At 48.4% G+C, this 23,486-nt stretch overlaps 1 protein-coding gene across 2 annotated transcripts in view; it reads left to right on the top strand.

Annotated features, from left to right (window-relative positions):
• The first annotated feature begins 266 nt into the window (after positions 1-266).
• The window catches only part of SYN3 (synapsin III), a 422,732-nt gene continuing 399,512 nt past the window's right edge, over positions 267-23,486 (top strand). For both annotated transcript variants that reach the window (XM_065938516.1, XM_065938522.1), the window contains exons 1-2: positions 267-625; positions 19,957-20,014. In XM_065938516.1, coding sequence (XP_065794588.1) covers positions 315-625; positions 19,957-20,014 — 369 coding nt within the window. In that variant the 5' untranslated portion in view covers positions 267-314. The remainder of the gene's footprint in view (positions 626-19,956; positions 20,015-23,486) is intronic.

Below are 23,486 nucleotides of genomic sequence, written 5' to 3'. Positions count from 1 at the left end.
AGGTTTAAAGGGTGTGCTCTAATTAGATGTTGCCAAATTCCTTGCCAAAAAGATGTCCTACTTTGCACTGCCCCCAGGAGCAGGGCAAGAAGGGGCTTTATCTGTTTGCTCTTAAGGGGCTGAGGTCGTTTCCACTAATGTGTTTCTTGGCCTGTTTCCACAGGTAAAAAAAAGAAGACAGCTGTAGCTGACTTGTGTGGAACTCCCTTGGGTCTTCTGGCCCAAGACCCTACCACTCCCTCCCCTGGCAGTCTGTGTTCCGGGCCTCACCTGGACCACCCGAGTGGGAACAGGCCATCTCGTCCATCACAGCCATGAATTTCCTGCGGCGGCGCCTCTCTGACAGCAGCTTCGTGGCCAACCTGCCAAACGGCTACATGGCAGACCTGCAGCGCCCAGACAGCTCCACCAGCTCCCCTGCGTCCCCCGCCGTGGAGAGGAGGCACCCTCAGCCCCTGGCAGCCTCCTTCTCCTCTCCAGGATCCAGCCTTTTTAGCTCCTTCTCCAGTGCCATGAAGCAGACCTCACAGGCCCCCTCGGGGCTGATGGAGCCTCCGGCCCCCTCCACGCCTGTTGTTCAGAGGCCCAGGATCCTGCTGGTGATCGATGATGCCCACACAGACTGGTAAGCAGCAATCTGCAGGTGCCCCCACCTAGGGGCAGGAGAGGAGACGGGGCTTCTCTCACTCTTGGGGAAGAGAGGGGGGAAGAGCTGTGAGAGGCTCTGTGGTATCAGAGACTGGCCGGAGGGAAGGGCGTTAATGGCAGGCAGCACGGCAGCCACTTTTGCCACACTCTGTCCAAAGGGCTTTATGTTTAAGGTCTGCAGTCTCTCACCTGCAAATCCAAAACCCAAAAAGCTCACTAGAAAATATTTTGTAGCCCATTTGCTAGCAAAGCCTTATCTGAAGGAAAGTTAGACTGTAATAGTCTTCATTGTACCACTCACTGTGCCTGTTCATATGATTTGCTGCAAACTTCTTAATACATTTGACATGGGGTACTGCCCAGGGTCCACAGGAAGTATTATATAATATATGGTATATGTACTATATTATTTTCCTAATAATAGAAAGCTTTAAAAAATCTGAAATAACTGTGGTAAGTTGCTTAACCTCTTTGAGCTTCAGCCATGCTCCCTCATTGAGTGAGGTTGCTATGAGGGTAAAAGAAACCAACAGAAGTCCACAGTCCTTAATCTGAAGGGACCAGAGTGCCTGAGTTTGCATTCCTACTCTTCCATGGACTGGCAGTCTGGTTCCAGAACCTGTCTTAACAGGACAGCAAAGGTGGGCAGAAATGATATCCCTTTCAGGCTCTTCCCATCCTGATAGGTGGTCAGCATCCTGGCTGGAGGGGCAGAGACTGGACACGTGGCAAGGTCATGGTAGCAGTTGCTCCACAGGTGGTCACTGAGCGCTGATGAGTGCAAGTAGCAGCCTGCAGTTAATTCAGTTCAGTTGTGTCCGGCTCTTTGTGACTCCGTGAACCGCAGCACACCAGACCTCCCTGTCATCACCAACTCCCGGAGTTCACCCAAGCTCATGTCCATTGAGTCGGTGATACCATCCAACCATCTCATCCTCTGTCATCCCCTTCTCCTCCCGCCCTCAATCTTTCCCAGCATCAGGGTCTTTTCAAATGAGTCAGCTCTCACAACAGCCTTAGGTACTCAGATAAGTGATGAACAGGCCCTGCACACAGGAAGCTGCATGCGGGTGGAAAAGAGGTCTCCATTTGAAATTTTTGGCAGAGAAGATAGGTATTATCAGTCCAATTGGAGACACAGAATTAGCAGTCCAGGAAGTAAACCTAAATATGGAGACATGGAGGCACCCCATTTAGGGCAGTTCTGGCCACAGACCCATGGATGGCCCTGGGGGCTGGAGGACAAGGTTCCTGTGTGTGTCTCCAAAAGCTACCACGGAGTAGGCCCAGAGTCAGCGTCCAGGAAGCATGTATGACATGAACCAGTTAATATAATCTGTTCACTGAGCATGCCAGTGCTCTCTTGTTCGAACATGGATGTGTGTGCTCACATTCATTCCTTGAAAAGTGAACTCAGGTCGGGAATGGTTGAGCCTGTACTTTGGAGTGGGAGGTGATTATAGTTTATAACATTCAATGCAGTCAACCTTAAAGCATGTTCAGTAGGTTCAGACTTTAGCCTTTATTTTCCTGCTGTGGAACCACTTCGTCTTAACCAGGGTGGTCGGGTGCCTGACTTCTGTTCTGATCCGTTCTGAGTTGTTTTCAGTGATGCTTGAAGGGTGTTTATCTCTGCCTGTGAGGTTATGCAGAGCATCATATTTAGGTTCTGAGCCAAGGGGTTAATTTCTGCAGAGGTGCTGGTTTCACGCACCCCTGCCTCTGCAGTCATGCTGCCCATCTGCCTGGTACTCAGAATGCCCGCATGGCCTCTGCAGTCCTCTGTTTCTCTTTAACCCAACTTGACCTTGATTTTGAATGTTCTCTGTTGACTGCACCACTCTGGTTCAGGCAGGGTTTGCCATAATATGGTCTTGGGAAGGGGTATTTGTCAAAAACGTTACTTTTTGTATGGATCCTGAGCTAATAAATGGCAACAAGGTGAAGTGGTTAAGGATTCAGACTTCAGAGGTATCTGGATTCAAGTCTCTACCCCATAATAGCTATATGACCTTTGAAAGTTACTGCACCTAAATGGTAAAACAGTACCTACCTGTAGAGTTAATTTATGTAAGTACGGTTGAAATTTGAATTACTATAAAAGTGTTTAGGATGTGTCTAGTAGACAGTGCTGTTTAAGTGCATATTGTTATTGCAGACTATTGTGACTTTTTTGTGCAATATTAATCATCTTGACTGCAACCCATGTAGGCATACTTATTTAATTTCTTTATGCCCAATATTAGGCAGAATAGATTAGGGTTTACCCCCACTGTGCTATGGTTTTCTAATGGTCAATCTTCACTACTGGCTCTCAGGTGATAAAGTTGAGCCTTACTAATTAATCTCTGTCTGCCTTCCAACCCAGTGCCCATATGGTGTGTAGTTTAGTGTACGCGCACAGCTTATGAGACTTAAATGCCATAAATTACCTTAGCCAAGTAACATTTGAATTTTGACTTTGATCTTCAATCTCTGTAATCCACAGGAGTGACCAGTGTGTGAATTTTAGTCTGGGTACCCTGGTGGGGGACACAGGTTTTGGCTAGAAGAATTTCTCCTGGTCTGTTTCAATCATGCTTCATGTGCCCACAGGTTCATTAGGGGTTGAGGACAGCAGGCCACTGTTCCTGCCTCTCAGAGGGTTAAAAGTGGAAAAGTGAGAAACAGGCTCTTTATAAGGTCACCTGAAGGTTAGCTGTGCATTCATTGGATGTTTGTGACAGAGACTTTCCATCCACATATAACCGCTTCTCATACAGAACTCATCGTAGATGCTGTGAGAACTTGAGAAACTTTCCAGATACATGCCCAACTTTTCAAAATTGATGCTGGCTGCCTTAGAACCCCGATTTCTTCCCTGCTGAGTTCCCGAGGGATACCTGTCGTCCTCCCATACCAGCAGCGGTCAGCAGGTGGCGGGCTAGCCCCACTGTCCCTGGGCAGTTCTGGCAGAGTCTGGCTGCCTCTGGGGTCAGCCCCCTGCCGAGCGCCTCCTTCATTGTGCAGACTGTCTCCTGAGAGGAAGAAGCTGTTGAAGAGGGAGAAGCCAGCTCACACAGCCCCTTTCTTTCTCCTTTGAGATGGTAATGAGAGGGGGAGATGATCCACGTCTGGACTGAGCCTGAACCCACCAGGGACAATGTGGCTCCCTTTTCTCCCTGTCAGCCTGTTACTTCCCTCTGTCACCCCTTTGCTAGTCCAGGACCCTGCTGCAGAATCAGGTTTCCTAGAGGGTGAGGGAGTTACAGGAACCTCCCCCTCTTGCTTCCTGACAGAGGCCAGCTTGCAGACTCTCAGAACCAGCCTGGGCCCCCCAAGGAGGAATGATACCTGGCCAGTGGCCAGGGGGAAATGAGGGAGAGGAGGACTGTCCCTCTTCTGAGGAGACACAGAGGATCCCAAAGCCGCCTTTACTGGAAAGTGTGACTAATGGCCAAGCATTTTGAGACCCCACAACCTTTTGGGGCTGCCCCAGAGGTCAGCCTGGCTACATCAGGGATGTTGGAAGCTTTGGACCAGACTCACCCCCCAATAAGATCTGGATGAGGAGTCCCTCTGAACTGAAGCTGGTACTGTCCTCTGGGATGATGGGAGATCAGTCAGGTTTGAGAATCACAAGGGAAAGGAGAAGTACAACAAATGGACTTCAGCTCATCTTTCTTCAGCCCTCCACACTCGTTCTCTTGCCTATTTTCCAGCACTTTCACTGGCGTCAGTTCTCTAGTCTTGACCTTGCCTCCTGGGTACCTTTCATGTTACCACCAAAGTACCTTCTTTCCAAAATCAAATCTGGAAAGTTTACTCCCATGCCCCACCATGTATATCACCTTTTATAACCATTAGGTAGCACATCATTGCCCTCAAGTCCAAGGTCAGAGTTGTAAGCATGTCTGCCCTCCCTCTAGTTCTGCCTCCAGCTCAACTTTCTGCTTTGCTGCTTATTCCACAGGAATAGCAAAGGTTTGTAGTTTTCAAACACACCTCTGCCTTAGCCTATTCTGTTCCCTGCTACCTGGAATGCCTTTCCCTATGTTGTTCACTGGACCAATCTCCATTCATCCTTAAAAGCCTGCTCAAGTGTCACTTCTTCTCTGACACACCTAGCCTGTCAACATTGCTAATAACTTCCTCCTTTGATAACTTAAAATACACTTCATCATGCCGCTGCAGATCACATCATGCCGCCGCAGCACACATCATGCTGTGTTGTAATTGACCTGAGGTGGCTGTCTCTTCTGCAGGAACAAGGCCTGTGTCTTACTCTTTGTGCATCCCTGGAGCTCACTGCGTAATATATTTTCAGCTAGCATATGTCATTGTCCCAACCCAGTCCAACCAGAACAACCTTTGTTGGGCATCTTGGGGCCTGAAATTCACCTTACTTCAAGAGTCAGCAGTATAGTGCATACAGTTGAGGGGTTACCAGTTTTACTCACCTGTGTTTAAAGTCTTGGCTGCTTATTTTTCAGTAGGTATACCCCCTTCACCCCTCCATCCTCCTCCCCAAGCCCATCCAGGCTCCAGAGACCTTGAAGGTAAAACTGAGATCAAGGAAGTACACCCAACCTTGTTATGAAGAATCTTTTTGGGGGTCATGATCAATGTCCTTATTTTGAAGAAATCAAACCTAGGGTTCTGGTACATTCTGTGGCAATAATTTTAAAAGTTCATCTACTTATTTGTTTTAACAATCTCATAAAGCTGCCTTACAGTGTAAGGCAGTAGTTTACAGTGTGAATTATTGCCACAGAATGTATTAGACCCCTAGGTTTGATTTTTTTCAAAATGAGAACATTGATCATGACCCCAAAAGAGGATTCTTCATAACAAGGTTGGGTGTACTTCCTTGATCTCAGTTTTACCTTCAAGGTCTCTGGAGCCTGGATGGGCTTGGGGAGGGGGATGTTGGGGTGAAGGGGGATAAAGCAGCTAAGGCTTGGCCCCCAACCCCTCCCTCCAGGGGTCTCTGAGACCCTCCCTCCTCTTGCCTCCCATGGTCCTTGTTCCCCGAATGTCTGCTCTGCTCTTTCACCAATGATCTGTTGTTGTTCAGCCGCCCAGTGGTGTTGACTCTTTGTGACCCCACGGACTGCAGCACACCAGGCCTCCCTGTCCTCTACCATCTCCTGGAGTGTGCTCAAACTCATGTCCATTGAGTCGGTGATGCCATCCAAGCATCTCATCCTCTGCCACCCCCTTCTTCTTTTGCCTTCAGTCTTTTCCAGCATCAGGGTCTTTTCCAGTGAGTCAGTTCTTTGCATCAGGTGGCCAAGTATTGGAACTTCAGCATCAGTCCTTCCAGTGACTCTCCAGGGTTGATCTATTGTTACCCTCCCTCTTATTCTCCACCCTTCCCTAGGATTTCCTTTTTCTTTTACTTGGTGAGGAGGAAATGAAAAGGGGATTCTTAGTTTTAAACACCGCTTAGCTACTTTCCTTTCAGCCTGGAGTTTGTGAGGCTGCCCCATCGTACTGTATGATGGTTAATGATGCTCATTAAAGCACCTATGCATGTCTGGATTCACTGAGAGTTGCCATGTTGTGTGATAATTTGTGTCCCCACCACCACCACCCACCCATGCCTACTTGCCGTCTTTGTGTCCCAGAGCCTAGAACAGGGCAGGTAGATAATGGCTGCTAGGAAACATCTGTTGATGGAATGAGTGATTTGGAGGTGACATTACTGGTAATGGCAAGGGTGAAGGTGTGACAGTGATACTGAGAGTGACCTTGGTGGCATTCTCTAATTCCCTTTTCCCCTCTCACACTCCTCAATCCAACCAGAAGTCACACTGGCCCCCGTGAGAGCATTTACACCACGGAAATGAGCAAATGCTGCAAACCAGGATATTTAGGTCTCCCTAGAGAGCCAGCCAGTATACCACTGCCAGTCACACTTCCTGATTTTCCTAGGAAGCATTTTATGGTGAGAAAGCAAGGCACAGACAGACCACGCGCTGCTCGAGAAGCCAAAACAGGAGAGTGGTGGGCTGGGACTTTAACAGGACTCACTTCTCTGAAGGCACATCTGATGGTGACCTACCTCCTGCTCACTGTTTCCCGGGGCTTCAGTGTTTGGCGTGCTGTAGGTGCTAAGAAGTCTTGGCTGAAAATGAGTGAACACACAAATGAAGAAACCATGAGCTCTTTGGGAATGCCTCAGGTCCTCCTCATTGTCATATGGCAGGCACCTGTGCTCTTTGCATGACCAGACATTGTGCTGAATGGTTTTCCTAGGTTCTCGGATTTAATCCTCTCAGCAACTGTATGGAGTACTGTTACTGTTCTCCCTGTGGAAAGAAGGGAACTAAGCCTCCGAGCCCAGGATGAGAGCAGACACCATGGTGTGTGCGGTCAGCTCAGGCCGTCCAGCTGATAAGTCTGGCATCCTCGTTCTCCTGTCACCCTTCCCTCTCCCAGCTGAGCACAGGCCTCATGTGCTATGCCAGAGGGCTCTGGAGCCTCATGTGAGCGCACACACCCTCACACGCTCGTGTCTGACTCAGGTGGGCACACACACCCACACACGCTTGTGTCCAAGGGCAGGACTCCCTGTTACAGCATGGTGGCCAAGCGCAGTGACCTCCTCCTCAGAGGAAAGTGCCCACCTCGAGCGCCCCCTCCACCAGGGCCTTTGGGCAGCCGGAATGTTGAGGTGCCAGGGGAAGTGGGGTTTCCTGTAGCCATCCAGACACTCGTGAGCTCACGGTGTCTTGGCAGCCCTTGAAGCCTTGCTGTGGCCTAATTGGCCCCAGGGTGACCAGGAGTTTCTGCTTCCCACTGTGCCATCTTGTCGGGGAAGGGTTGCAGTGGGTGGGAAGGGGGTGTTAAATTGAGACTTGGCATCACCAGCAGAGGCTTTTGGGTAGAGTTGCTTGTTGCTTTAGCTAGTAAAAATAAAGGATGTCCAATTAATAACTAGACAAACAACAAATCAGTATAAGCATATCCCATGCAATATTTGGTTTTGATTTATACCACAAAATTATTGTTTATCTGGAATTCGTATTTAAGTAGATGGCTGCTAGTTTATCTTTCCACCCTACTTATGGAGGGTGGCAACAAGAGGCAGTGCCCAGCCCTGCTAACATGGACCCAGTGAGAAGCTGGCCTTTGCGCGTCCTTGCCTTCTGGTTGGGGAGCCAAACCAGCCCTCCCACCCCTTCCATTGACCTCATTCTCAGGAAGCTGCTCTCCCGGCCTGTGATGAGGACTGAACAGTCTCAGTCACCAGCAGGGCAGAACCAAAATCAAGTGGACAGTCTCGAGGCAGACTGCCTGGACCCCGTCCTCCCTCCCTCATGTGACCTTGGGTGAGTCTGACCTCCGGGCCTCACATTCTTCAGTTGTAAGGCAGGATTGTGGCACCTCTCATGAAGGATCAGTAAAGAGGTGGAGATGATGGCACGAGTGGGGCTGGTACTGGGCTTAGCTGTCATAACAGGCCCTGAAATGGTGATGGTGTTAACAGTTGATTGCAGGGCCTTCCCTGTGGTCCAGTGGCCAAGACTCCCTACTCCCAATGCAGGGGGCCTGGGTTCAATCCCTAGTCAGGGAACTAGATTCCCACATGCCACAGCTAAAGATCGCATATGCCACAACGAGAGCTCCACATGCCACAATGAAGACAGAAGACCCTGTGTGCTGCAACTAAGACCCTGCACGGCCAGATAAATAAAATAAAATAAATATTAAAAAAAAAACCAGCTAATCGTGATACTAACTGCAGTGAATATAGTGGCACTGCCAGTCAGTGGGGAAGAGCATGTTTCTCAGTTCAGCTGGACAGGCTTGAGGGCTGCGTTCTAGAAGCCCTGAAAGAGGGGGGTCTGGGTGCTGGTGGGCTGGCACACTCTACTCTGAAGATGGGAAGATGGGGACCGGGCTGGTTCCCCTCCTCCTAAAGTTGGTCGGGGGGCTCGAGGCAGGATACACACCTGTCTGTTGAAGACACTAGGCTCTAGGAAACAAAATCCTTCTGTCTCTCCCGACCCACCTCTTCCCCCTCCCCTAAAATTCTCCTTGAAATAAGGGCAAGCCCTGCCTGTTCCCTGTGGGGACCTCAGAGTTGGGGGGCAGGGAGCTAGGAAAGGCCTGGTGAGAGGGGTCTTGCCATCCTCTTACTCCCTTCACTCACGGATTCACACCATCCACCCCCTGCAGCCGGGGGTGGCGCTGGACTACTGGGCTCGCCCTCCCACTCTGGGGAGCCCCTGGCACTCCCCCTCCCTCCGCCCTGGTGCCTGCGGCGGGAGGGGCCTTGGGCATTCCCCAGCAGCCTGGCCTGTCGCCTGGACACCAGCGCCGCTTTCCCAGGCCCGGCCCCTTTTATCAGGGGGACAATGTCCGCGCACAGTGAAGGCCTTGTGTGGCACCCAGGCCCCGAGCCCTTTGACTTGAGGAATTTTTCAAGTGCTGACCTCTCTCCGTGAGGTCTCCCCGCTGTCCAATCCAGAGGCTCTGTGCCCCGGCCGCTTCCTCCCCTGCTCTTGCCCGGCGAGAGGGAGGGAGGGGAAAACAGTGAAGAGTTGTCTCCTGCCCTGGTAGAGTCTTCACCCTGTGAGAGTGTGGCTAGGAAATCTGGGGGAAGTGTCTTAGGGCAGAAGGTAGCTTGGGGAGGAGTCTGATGGATGCTGTGTCTTCCCCAGTTCTCCCTTCCCTGCTGATGCTCTGAGATCTCAGGGGAGCCACTGTCCTCTCCGGGTTCCAGTGCCTTCATAAATCAAACAGTGACAATAGACAGATCACGGTCCCCAAAGCACTGTTTCTGTCAGAATGACATTCAGATTATCAGGTACCACTCTTCACCTTCTGTATGGGTAGAGTTTTTTGTTTGCAAGAAAAAGAAATGACTTTGGCTGACTTAGGCAAAATGGAGGGTTTATGGAAAATATGCCAGAGGTTCGCAGAATGAAAAGAAAACAAGAAGACCCAAGTTTTGGAGAGGTCAGGACCCAGGGCTCTGTCTGGACCTAAGAGGTAGGAACTTGTGAACACTCTCTGGAGAAGTCAGCTCCTATTGTCTTCCAAGCTTCGTGCCTCTCTGCTCAAAAATAAAACTCCTGGGCAAGAACACACCTGGCTGGTTCCATAACATGTCCTGGGGACACTTGGGGACAGTTCCATCAAGACTGCGAGAGAGGGGCTTGGTTCTTGAATACAGGTGCAGACGGAGGTGCTGATAACAGAAGTCAGAATGGGTGCGGGACAGACCACAGAGGTTCTTCAGAACTTCTGAGTCAGAATATCCAAAGGAGAGCACAGGAAACATTTTTTAAATGATGAAGAGCCGAGTTTAGAAACCGTTGTGGCTAGAGGGCCAGTTTCATGTGGCTCCCAACTGGTAGAACGGAGGCTGGTAAAGCAGACAGAGGGAGACGTGTCAGCTCAGGGTACATGATGGGAGCATCATCCAAAGACCACGCGGGCTGTCCGGTGAGGGAGTGAGCCCCCATCATCTGCAGCTTCCAGTACAGCTAGGCTGGCATCTTGGGAGGAATAATGCAGAAGAGGCTCAGACTCTGAAGGGGCGGGCCTGCAAGCCCTTAGAAGAGTCTCAGACCGGAAACTTTTCATTTTCCTCCCTCTGCTTTTATGTCTCAGTCATTTTTCTTGCCATTGCCCTGCCTTTTTCTGGAGAATTCCACTGTCCAACTTCTGAGTCGTCCCTCATTCTTCAAAATGTAATTTTCTTGCCCAGGTCCTCCTCTTTCAGAGAAGTCCCTCAGATGCCATGGGCCCTTCTAGCAATAGCTCTTCCTGTTCCTCCAGACTTCACCTGCCTAGCTACAGCCTTGCCCTGGGGAGGCAGGTCACTGGGCGGACATCAATCTCATTGCAGAATGTCTTTCCTTCTGGGGCCTGTGGAAGCCTGTATAGGATGTGTTTCCTTAGCAGGAGGGGGGCTGTCTGTGATGGCAAGAGAGGAGATGGTGCTTTGTATCCATTTTTCTGACCTCCAAACCTGAGTTTGGAGGAAGGGCAGTGGTGTGGGCTTCCTGAAGATTTTCACTGAGCTCATTGCCATCTTCATAATGGAATTAGTTAAATTAGGGGTTGCTTGTGCAGCTGCTCACAGGAGGCAAGGTGGTCGGTGAGTGAAGGGGCAGGTGCTAGGAAAACGCAAAGGCACAGAGAAATATTTCCCTGCTGTAAGGAAGAAAACAGCCCAGGCTCTATGACAGATGCGTCTGCCACTTGACACTGGCTGCAGAGAGACAGCAGGGAGCCAGGGGGACTGCTGGGCGTGAGAACTGATGCCCCAACTGCAGGCAACAGCTGCCGTCCACTTAGCCAGCTTTGGCCATGTGGAAACACAGGTCTCGTGACGTTCCGTTATTGATTTTCAGGGGAAGCCAGAAGTCCGAATTCTTGATAAATGAATTCTCTGTTTTAAAATCAAAAGTATATAATGTAAGTCCAACAAAATAAGACTGTAGACTCCATGAGGTTTGCCAGTTAGAATTTTTGATGAAGAGAGGAGTCAGAGTAAATATTCTTCATCTGGGCCTGTTTCCTGGCTAGATCAGGAGCACCAGGATGGCAGGGGGTTGTTTTGTTCAGTATAATTCCTAGGGACTAGCACAGTGCTAAGCACGTAGTAGAGCCTGGATAGAGAGATGGAATACTTCCCTGGTGGCTCAGAAATAAAGCGTCTGCCTGCAATGCAGGAGACCCGAGTTCGATCCCTCAGTCGGGATGATCCCCTGGAGAAGGAAATGGCAACCCACTCCAATACTCTTGCCTGAAAAATCTCATGTACAGAGGAGTCTGGTAGGTTACAGTCCATGGGGTCACAAAGAGTCGGATACGACTGGGCGACTTCACTTAGAGATATGGAGGGATGGATGGGTAAGCAGATGGGTGGGTAATTGGATGGATAGATAGTTGAATACGTGGAAGGAGGGAGGCAGAGGGAAAGTAACTTCTCCTAGGCTTCTCCTTCTCTGCCTGGCCCTTCTCACCTTGAAGGCCTCACACAAACATCAAACACGACTATTCTCACGGTTCCCTTCTTCTCATCCTCCTCACGCCATCTAAACCCCTTTTACGGATGATCAGATATAAGTCACTGACACCTTGGTGTGAATTACCTTTCAGTGTGCCATCTTTTTCATGGGCATTTTGCCGGGTTGAGCTCTTAATGTTGTTGTTCAGTCACTCAGTTGTTTCTGACTCTTGGTGACCCTATGGACCACAGAACACCAGGCTCCTCTGTCCTCCACTGTTTTCCAAGAGTTTGCTCAGATTCATGTCCATTGATTCAGTGATGCTATCTAACCATCTCATCCTCTGCCAACCCCTTCTCCTTTTGCCTTCAATCTTTCCCAGCATCAGGGTCTTTCCCAATGAGTCAGCTCTTCCCGTCAGGAGGCCAAAATATTGGAGCTTCAGCTTTAGCATCAGTCCTTCTAATGAATATTCAGAGTTGTTTTCCTTTAGAATTGACTGGTTTGATCTCCTTCCAGTCCAAGGGACTCCCAAGAGTCTTCTGGAGCACCACAATTCGAAAGCATCTTAATAGATAAGCATCTGTTAATGAGTTCTTGATAGATGCTCTTTAAATGTTTGCTGAGGGAACAGCTTAGCCTTCTAAATGTGAACTGTTCTTGTGAAATGAAGGCTGTGGACTTTGAGAATTCTGTGGGAGTGAGGATGACACAGTGTTGTGTCTCTGGAGAGAAGAGGGCTAGGGATTGGGGGATAACATTCTAGCATAATCTCTGCTGTCTGAGTGGGTGGCTGACGATTTTACTTCCCTCAAAGGCTGGTGCTGGGGAGAAAGAGGAGCTCCCAGAGGGTAGCCAAGGCAAGTTCCCATCATGCTTGACATGAAGCCAGATATCCTTTTAGAATAATAAAGATACTGCCACTTTCCCCTGAGTGATTTGTCACTTCCCCAGGTACATGCCCACCTGTTGAACAGCAGGCGGGAAAGAGATGAACATAAACATCTGCCATGTGTCAGGGATAGCATTCATGGGGCCTTATGGCAGACATAGTGATGTGCTTATTTTTGCAAATGAGACCAGTGCTTGGAAAGGTTGCTGTTTGTCTGAGGCAGCGCTAGGAAGCAAATAGGAGAGCTGGAGATGACCAGCTAGTTCGCATGCTAGCAGTGCCCACCCACCTCTTTACCTGGAGGGTGAAATCCACACCAGCAGCTCACCAGAGAGCAACCACTTGCTTGACAGGTTCCCAGAGGCCTTCAAGTCTGCATCCTCATTTTATCCTCATGACCCTATGGGTAGATCTTCCCATCCTCGCCCTTCAGATGAGGGAGCAGAGTCTTATTCAAAATCGTGTAGCAGGTGCCAGAACTGCCATTTCAAATCTAGGTCTTCTGCTCCGTGCTTGTCGCTCATTTTTCCTGCACATTGAGTGACATGCCCCAGGAAGATTCACTGGGCCCCTGAGTGCCACCAGTACCTGCCTAACTCATTTGTCCTTGTGTGCCTTTCACACATGTACACATTTATCAGACCTCAGAGTCATCTTTGCAGCCCTTGATACTGGCAAAGGATAGGTACCAAACATTGAATGGATGGATGAATGAATAGATGAATGGATGGATAGATGGATACATTAATGAACTGGGTCACTTTACCAGGGAAGCAGTCGTAGGCTCTTAAACTGGGCTGGGTCTCTTTCAGTGGGCTGACCTGGTCTTAGAGCTAATGTCCTGTGTGGTGATTGTACTTTATGAGTCTCTCTCTCCCATTAGATAGTAAACCCCTTGAGGCCAAGCACCGAGTTATCTTCATTGCTATTTCTTTAGAGCCTGCACGCTCTGGCACACAGTAGATGGTTAGTACAACTGTGTTGAGTATCTTCCAAAGAAGGCTTCCCTGACTTCTCTGGATCAGCTCTCCCTGCTCCCCACATCCTACCCTGTACCAGCTTGTTCATCGTATTCATCACTTCCTTGTCACCTGGTTAGTTTCCTGATTTTTCCAAGAGAATGTTAGCTCAACAAGAGCAGGGACTGTATCAGTCTTTCACCCCATGCCTAGTAAGGTGCCCAGTCCTTACGAGGCTCAGTGAATAGTGAGTAAATGATGTGGGCTGTGGGCAGAGCCCCGCAGAGGCCGCCTTCCCTATTGCTGTCAGAAGGCATTGCGGGAACATTCCTCACATCCGTGAGGCCCTAGTGGGCCTGCTTTCCTTACCTTCACAGGTTGTTGTGCAGATGTGGGGGCCCTTGTCACTCTCAGAGTCCCTCCCCTTTCCAATGCCCTGGAGCCCTTCCACTTGCAAAGAGATACAATGAGGTTGCCCCATCACTGAAGGGTCCCCTCTGACAGTGGGAGGGGAGCAGGAGGGTTAGCTATTCCTGGGAGTAAATAATGGAACTAGAATTGGCAACTTGATGCAAAGAGCCAACTCACTGGAAAAGACCCTGATGCTGGGAAAGATTGAAGGCAGGAGGAGAAGAGGGTGACAGATGATTTTTGCATCATGGTTGGATGGCATCGCCAACTCAATGGACTTGAGTTTGAGCAAACTCCAGGAGACAGTGAAGAACAGGGAAACCTGGTGTGCTGCTGTCCATGGGGTCACAAAGAATCAGACATGACTGAGCAACTGAGCAACAACGGAATCTGATCTCTGAGTTAGAACTCCATGTTTAAAGGCCCTGCTTTTGTCACACCTCCATGCATCCAGCCTATCATGTTAGCCTCTTTATCTTGCTAACTGGAAAACCCTGTGTGTGTCCACCTTCAGGGTTCTCCTATGTGACCTGTCATCCATCTCCCCTAGTTTCTGTCCAGGCCACAAATCAGCAACTGACATGTTTCATCAGAAATGTGAAAATCAGTTTCTAGGGCCAGATCCCTGCCTTCATTCTCCCCCCACTGCTCCCCCGATAGGCTGCACTGTGCCTGACCCCTCCTCCTGGGAAGGGCACCGCCAGGGCCGAGCCACACTGACGGATTTATTAGAAGGGCGCTGCTTGTGCACAGGTGGGTCCTGTTTGTGCTAATTCTCCTCTTCCCTCTGCTCCTGCTGCAGCCATGAAAGAACTCGGTATCGCTCCCCATAAATCTCTCTCGCACACACCACATCCCGCCTCCCCAGACTAGGGATTTCCCACCCCAGGCGGCACTGGTTTTATAATATTCTCCTTCCTGGTGCCTCTGATGTGGCAGTAAAATATGAGACCACCCACAGAGGTGGAAGCTTTGTAGAATCAAGAGCTTCCCCCACCTCCTTCCCAAGGCCAAGGCCTTGACTGATTGGCCTGCGGGCTCAGAAAACTCATTATGAGAATAAACATATTAGGGCCTTCGGAAGAGGTCTGCGTTTAGGGAGACAGAGCCCTCAGGCACAGCGGGGTCATCCATTCTACCTGAGGTCAGACAGCCAGGCAATTACACAGGCAGCAACCCCAGCCCCCAAGGCATCTAGAATTCCAGACCAGCCCTGCCCGTCCCTCTGCCAGACGGGACTGTTCTGAGGCAGCTCAAGCCTGAATGAGCCCCAGGCAAGGAGGCAGCAGTCTGTGTGGCCTGTCAGGAGACAGACTTCTGACTCCCGGCCAGGCAGGGGGATGGACCGCCTGACCCTCGGCTTCAGCCTGAGTCCGTCTGGCAGGCCCTGCGGTGAACATTCCAGAGATGGGCAAAACAAGTGTTTCTCCCGAGAAGGTGAGGCCGGTGGAGCCAGAGCTGTTTGGGGGGTGGCGGTGTAGTGCTGCGTGCTATGGGTCCCGAGTTAGGAGTTAGAATCCTGTGCGTGTGGGACGCCCAGAGGGGACTCCACGTGGTAATGGGTGGGGATTTGTAAGCGCTGTGTTACCCCATTGTACCAGTAGATGGTAGCAGAGCATCTGGAGCGCGAGCTGCCCCTGGGGCTCTCCCAGGAAACATCATTCATTTACCCAGTCAGCAGGCCTTCCTCAAACACGTCCTGTGTCCTGGCACTTTGTGCTGGATACGAGAGATGCAGTGAGCTTTGAGACCCGGTTTCGGGTCTCCAGGAGCTCCTAGACTAGGTGTGTGGGGACAGGGGACGTGTAATTCCAACCAGAATGTTGTGTCAGCACCCCGTGGGGACCCCGAGGAGGGCCACCTAACCTAGCCTCGTTGGGGGGTGCTTTCAAGGAAACAGTGGTCAGGGATCTTGGAACATGAGAAAGGGGTAACCAAGCAGAGAAGGAGAGAACAGCGCAGACTCAGACTCACAAAAGCACAGGAATCACAGAAAGTTGAATGTGTCCAAGAGGTGGGCAGAAAACCAGAGAAGAAATGGGTCATAGGTCAACAGGGTCTAGATCACGAAGGAGCTAGACTGAATCCTGAAACTCTTAAAGCACAAGATCTAACTCACCATTGCTGCTTGCTTAGAGGCTCTGTGTGACTTTGAACCTGCGGGAGCTGCTCCCAGCCTTCCCTCTCGATCACTGGGGTCAGTACAACAGGAGGAGGGATGTGAAGGCCTGCAGGCCTTCTGTATCAATGTCGCCTTTTTGTTATCATCACCAATCTCTCACCTCACTGAGGAGGCAGATCAAAGTGAGACGGACTGTAATTCCGTTCTGTAACCCCCAAGAGGATAGGATTATGTTTGTTTGTGGGTCCCTGCACGCGTCACCCATACCCACAGTGTAAACACTCGGTAGTTCTTTGTTTTCATTGTTGATTCTGCTTTAGGCCCTGGGCTGTATACTTTGGAGCTTACTCTGTGCCAGGAACCATTCTAAGTGCTTTGTATGTCGTGCCACATTTAATCCTCACAACACCCCATGGGATAGTTACTGTGATTATCCCCACTTCCCAGACATGGAAACTGAGGCACACAGAGGTTGAGTGAGTTTTGCGGGGTCTCAGAAAAAAAAAGTGAGGGGTGGCGCTGGGATTGCATCCAGGTGGTCTGGCCCTGAGTCCACCCTCTCTACTTACTGTCCTTTAGGTACAGGATCAAGTGAATTTCTCACCACACCTTAGCTGGCAGATGTTATCACCCCTTAACAAGTGACCTGGAGGGACCTATGACCTGGATGAATTAAGTACCTTGTCTTAGAACATGCAGTGAGTGAGTCGTAGAATTAAGATTTTGCCCAAGCTTCTGTGATTTGAGATCCATGCTTTTTCTAGTATACCGGTGATTTCATTCATTAGTTACCATCCTGAGGTCTCAGGATCATCCAGTACTTCTTGTAAACCCAAGCGGCAGGACCCCTGCCCTCAGTCCTACTTAGTCCTTTACTAGCTATACTCCTTATAACAAAGGAGGACCCTGCAAATTATACCCTTTGATCATGCAGTGGTTACCCAACCTATAGAATTCCTGGCCCATGGGGACCCAGGCCCAATTCCAGGGCCTGTGTAGGTCAGTTCCCTGATTCATCCTCCCCAGACATGGTGGGGGGACTGTTGATGGGTGTGTGGGTGAGGAGATAAAGTTTGGCCACATGGGCTGGGTCATCCACAAGCTTGCCTAGGAAGCCCCAGTGATGCAGGACAGAGAGCAGAGTGGGAGGAGAATTGGGAAGGACGATGGGAACCAAGAGCTGTCGGCCTCCATGCCACTGTGTTCTGGGTGGATCCCTAAGAGTCCTGAGAAGTTCAAATTCTGACCCTTCCAGATCATTATGAAATTGTATTCAAGGAAGGAAGAGACAGGCATGTTTTATTTAAAGGTTTGCCAGCTTTATCAATTTTAAATGGTAGGCATATGATACATAGACTTCCATTTGTTCTTTGGCCCCATGCTCTACAAATACTAGGAGTGGGCTTATCCCAGTGTCTGGAGTTTGTCAACATTACTTTTATTAGTGATAAAATTCACAAATTATGTGAAAAGGTTCCCTTTGCATGAGGCTGGTTGAACACACATTTTTTGGAAGATCATCCTGGGAGAAAAAAACAAAATCTTGCTGTTTAAAGTTACACTGACAACTCTTGTTCCCATAAAGTTCTATCCACTTGACATCTAAGCCTGTCAATGCTGTAAGAAAAAGTGGCATTATTAGAGTTGTCAGTTGGTGATTCAGGCAGTCTTGAAGAGAGATGAATTCCACTGGAGTTGGCTAAGTGTAGATAGAGAGACTTCAGGAGCAAACAGACTGCAACTTGGTCAGAGAATTTGTAGAAGAATTCTCTCATAAGTGAAAGGTTGAAAAAAGAGATGGGAACATTGATGTTCCAGGGAAAAGAATAGAAAAGAAACTAAGAAGAAGATTCTTGGATGTAACACTACTGATTAGAGCTCAAGCATGTGGTCATACCATAAAGAAGGCTGAGCACCAAAGAATTGATGCTTTCAAGCTATGGTGTTGGAGAAGACTCTCGAGAGTCCCTTGGACTGCAAGGAGAGCAAATCTGTCAATCCTAAAGGAAATCAACCCTGAATATTCATTGGAAGGACTGATGCTGAAGCTGAAACTCCAATACTTTGGCTGCCTGTTGCGCATGCTTACTCATTTAAAAAGACCCTGATGCTGGGAAAGATTGAAGGTGAGAGGAGAAGGAGATGGCAGAGGACGAGATAGTTGGATGGCATCACCGACTCAATGAACATGAGTTTGAGCAAGTTCTGGGGGATGGTGAAGGACAGGGAAGCCTGTCTGCTGCAGTCCATGGGGTCGCAGAGAGTCAGACACGACTGAGCAACTGAACAACTTGTGGTCATACCTAGCTGAATGGAAAGCTGGGATATATTGATATATTTCTTGGTGCCAGTCTATAAAAGTTGTCTCTGTGGGCAAAGAGGAGAATTGGGGTTGGAAGCAAATAGCTGTCTGTGCCCCAGAGAAGGTCTCTGGAAATGTTCAACACAGTGCTCAGATTACAGCAAGTCACTAAGAGCTCTTGGTGTCATCAGACCAACAACCAAAAAGAGACAGTGGAAACTTGTATTACTTTTGCTTTGTGGGAGGTCATCTAAACCCAGGAGCACCCCAACATTTGCTGCTGTTTTTCAGGGCTGAGAAAAAGCATGATCTTGCGGTGAAAGTCCAGGATTCAAGCCACTTAGGCAAAGTATTTTCTCTCTCTGGGTTTCAGTTTCCTTATTTATGGAATGGAGATAATAATACCCACCTCGTGGGTGGTTTTAAGTGTTAAATGAGAAAGGCTGTAGGTTAAAGAGTATAGCACAGTTTTTTGGGCACAGAGTGAGTACTCAAAAAGTGTCTTTTTTTTTCTTCATCTGGTCTTCCCTGGTAGCTCAGACAGTAAAGCGTCTGCCTACAATGCGGGAGACTGGGGTTTGATCCCTGGGTGGAGAAGATCCTCTGGAGAACGAAATGGCAACCCACTCCAGTATTCTTGCCTGGAAAATCCCATGGACTGAGGATCCTGGTAGGCTACAGTCCATGGGATCGCAAAGAGTCTGACACGACTGAGCGACTTCAGTTTCTTCATCTATCTCTTCAATCATTTTTTCGTTCAGCATATTTTAATTGAGCTCATACTGTGTATCAGGTACTCTGGTACATGTTGGAAATAGAATGATGAGTAAGACAGATTGTTCCTAGCCTGGAGGAATTACGTTATAGTTCAGTGGGAAACAGGCATGAACCCAGTTACTAACTATAAGGAATTATAATAAGTGCTGTGATACAAAAGTAGAGCATGAAGAGATAATTTATATGAGAAAAGAGATGACTAAGGTCAAGATTAGGGTGCTTATAGAGAAAATGGACAAGTGGATGGATTTGAGAAATAATTAGTATGTAGAACCCATGGCGATAGGGAGAGAGAAAGAGGTAATAAGAGTGAAGTCTGTGTTTTTGCTTTGAGTGATGGGCAGATGGGATGTCATTTACTGCTGATGGGAAGACTGAAACAGGGATGTATAGGAAAGATGATGGAAGGGTGGTTGGATGAATGAAGGGGCAGGTGAGTTCTGCTTCATTGGAGAGATGAACAAATAAAAGGAGTGGATGGATAGAGCAACATAATAAGTCATTTACAGGTCATATAGGGTCTACCTAATAAAATAATTATGCATTATTTATTTGTGTAGGATTCTTTCTTTTGATCCTTAAAATAATGTTTAGAAATATACTATGCAGATGTTAATATCTCCCTTTTACAGAGGATGAAGCGAAGACACAGAGATGCAAAGGGACTTGGCAGAACCGAAACCCGAGTCTTCAATCCTCCCAGCCTGTACTCTTTCCCTTACCCATGTGATACATATAAATAATGAGAAAATCATCCATCTAGGTGGGAGAGAGCAGGAAGGTGGGGAATGTGTCTGGACATGCACCTCTGGGGGTGAGGCCTTCAGGAGAAGGGAGGAAAGAGTGAAGCAATTGGCATCCTTACTCAATAGATTTCTTCCTCTCCTTCACAGGGCCAAGTATTTCCATGGAAAGAAGGTGAATGGAGAGATTGAGATCCGAGTGGAGCAGGTAGGTTGGAGCTCGTCTTTAGTGCTATCACCGTGATCTTTTCTATAGGCAGAGCCATTCCCAGGAGCGTACTTGGCCCCCATCTTCTGAAACTATAATGAGTAAGGATTACCAGAAAAATTCTGACTTATACCTGGAAGTTGTCTTAAATTCCAGAATTATTTAGTCCAATCATTTTCAACCTTTCTGTTTTAGCAGCAGAACCTTTATTCAAGAGGAATATCAAGTAGGAGCACACTCTAACAAATAGAGACACATAGAACTTCTCTGGTGGAAATGGGCATAGGGAGCCCAAAAGTCTGCTCCATTCTGTCCCACCTCCCTCTGTTCCCCACCATGGTCCCTGAGGGGTCTCTTTGGAAGGAGAGTGTAGGCACACAGTGCGTTTGAATCCTGGCTCCCTCATTTTCTAGGTATTGGGCAAGTGAGTCTTCCTGTGTCTCATTTTCCTTGGGATTAAATTATTTAAAGCCTCCAGAGAGATTAGAATCTCGACTGCTGGCTCTTGTTATTACCTCTAGTATCGACATCCACAGACTTCATTTTATAGGAACAAAGCCCAGACTTGCCCAAGGTTATAGTGGAGTCAGTGGTAGAATTAGGGCCAGAAGTTTGGCCTCCAGATCTAGGACTCCTCCCCTTCGTTCACTGAACACTTGCTGGGGACCAGCTCAAAGCCAGGCGCTGTGCTTGGCCTCCGGAGAGCACATCAGGGCGTGGACTCTGGAGCTCACCTCCTGGTTCCAATCCCAGCTGACTTTGTGACATTCGTTTAACAATGCTTAAGCTCCCTGAAATTCACTTTCTTCATCTGTACCACTGGAGTATAGCACCAACTTGATAGGGGAGCCAAAAGGATCTAATGAGTTAGTCCAAGAGAAGTACTTAGAACAGCACATGGCATATAATAACACTGAGTAGATGTTACCCATTTGTCATCATCCTCATCATCAAAGGCAAACAATAAGATAGAAAAGGTTCTTGCTGTAAGATGAACTCAGAAAAGCACCATAGAAAAATTGAAGGATGTGACTTTTCTAGCACTCTTTGAGTTTGATGTGTTGGAGGAACAGAAAGCTTTTTGAGCATCAGATTTGAGTTGGCTTAATATTAAAACACCTACAGCTTGAATTTCAATTTTATCCTGTGGCTTTCAAGTCAGTCCAGTGTCTACTGGTTTTCCTTCCATGGCAAAGAGGAGGTTATTTTTGTTCACTTGACAAATATTTGTCAAACATCTACTATGCTAGCTAGCTCACATGTGCAGAACAAGGATAGAGAAGCAGAGGCACTGTCCCAAATAACTTGTGGTCTAGGAAGGGAGGCAGGATAAGTCTTCACAGAACCCAGCACAGGTGGAATCCAGGAAAGAGAGATCCAGACTTAGTGCTGTGGGCACCAGAGGCCACAGCTATTTGGAGGAGTCCAAGTGACTTCAAGGAGGGGGTGGAATTTGAAATGGATTGTAAAGAATGGCTAGGATTTCAACAAGTGGAGATGGCAACAGGAAGAGTGATGAGACTGAATCAGCGTGAGCACAGGTAAGGGGAGTGGAAGCTCAGGGTGTGGAATGATTGAGGACACTGTCTTCCCCCGGCCCTAACCTATTCATCCTCCCAAATTCTCTCTCTGCCATCTACCTGGCATCTTAGCTAGAAACCTGCACAGTCTCCTGGCTGTCTCCTTCTCCCTCCACCATTACACCTGTTCACCACATGCTACAGACTCCACACCCGTTCCCACTGCCAGTTCCTTGGCTGAACCATCATCAGCTCTCATCCTATCTTCATAATCAATAGTCTCCTAACTTCATATTTTCATCCACTTCCAATTTATTTTTTATACTAAAATCAGGCTGATCTTTCTGAAAAAACAAGGTTTTAAAAGTGTTAGCTTTAAAATTCCTCTCTCAGACATTCTTTATTTGAGCCCTCCCTCCACAATCTAAATCAGGAAACCTGGTTATTCCTTTACCTAGCACCCCATTTTTTCCTTTCTAGCCCTTATCTGAGTTTTTGACCACATATTTAGATGTGGTATTATTTGCATGAGGATAGGAACCATGACTATTTGGATCTCACTCTGTTAAATAACACAGGGCCTGGCACATACTAGAGCAGAAGCAAATATTTGCAGAATGACTAACTGATGGATTCCACAGATTCCAGTCTGCTTGTCAGTTTCCAATAGAGATAAATTGCTGTTCTTTAATCTTCCCTCAAAAATCTGAGTTTTCCATAAACCATCTGGTAAATGCTCAGTTGCTAGCTGTCTCACTCCACTTGTGAAACCCCAGGAGCATGTTTTAATTTTGCCCTTTATCTCATTGCTGCTTCTGGCCCAACTTATGGGTGTAAATCTGTTAGCAGGAGCATCAGAGAGAGTTGTCTTAAGAATAGCTCACCCAGGACCCTGGGGACACTCAGCCAGCCTCTAAAGGCTACAGCCACACTGGAAAAGTTGGCTAATTTAGAATCATCTTGATTTCTCGTCATCTGCCTCTGTGGCAATCAGAAGGCAAATTAGCCAAGAGGCCAATTAGCAGTCATTTGGGCATTTTTCCCTGGAAGATATGCCTTCTTTAACTCATCCTGGAGTCTGAATTGTTTGTCTTTTCCCATCTGGATCGATGGGTGGGTCACATAAGCAACCCCCTAGGAATCTCACATGCATCCTTTAGCACTTAGGAGAAGTCTTAGGATGGAAGCCACTGTTTAGTCTGAGCTGGTCTCACATTTTGGAATTCTGTCTCCCAACTAAGTGCCAAATTAACCAGATAATTGCACTGTCTGGGTTTTGCTGGACAGAGCAAATGAGTTAGTTGTGGTTGGCCTAGAGGAAACCTCCGCCCCTTCTCTCCACCCTCTTCCCCCCAGTTGAAAAACTGTTTGCCTCAGCTTTTGCAGAGCCAGGAATCAAGAAACCCTGGGGAGGCCTGGGGGGGAAGCTGCCTCATGTTGCGTCCCATTACCCAGAATGCCCTGCGGGCTCTGCAGGGCCTCTCAGCAGCGTCCTCGCAGGGCCTGAGAGCTTCCGGCCAGGGTGGCTGGCGTGCCACGCTCTCTTCTGTTTATATTTGGGGCACAGGGCCTCTTTCTCCACAGGGACAAGTCACCCCTCTGTGGGACTCAGCAGTGAGGTTGATGAATGGATTAATATCAAGTAGACTCAAAGTTCTGAGACTAGTGGGCTAGTACTTGGTGGGGCAGAGCCTTGGGCTCCTTTCTTCTTTAATGAAAAGACCAAAATTATAGTAGTCTTTCCTTGGTGTTAACAGAGGTACCAAAGCCTAAGTGGCAGTGCATTTTTCCAGCAGATGGAAAGAGAGGCAGGAGAAGGTGAAGATCCTTCTCCTCTGATTTATGTAGGAATACCCGAGGCTCCTTTGGAGTCCTGTCCTTGCATGATATTGGAGTTGAGATGGGCTTCGGTAGATGCATATGGATCCTAGGGAAGGCTGTTGGTTGAAGTC

This window comes from Muntiacus reevesi, chromosome 1 (genome assembly GCF_963930625.1).
Source record: "Muntiacus reevesi chromosome 1, mMunRee1.1, whole genome shotgun sequence".
NCBI lineage: Eukaryota > Metazoa > Chordata > Mammalia > Artiodactyla > Cervidae > Muntiacus > Muntiacus reevesi.
Note: the sequence above shows the minus strand (reverse complement) of the source record. Positions and strands in the feature narration are given on the sequence as shown.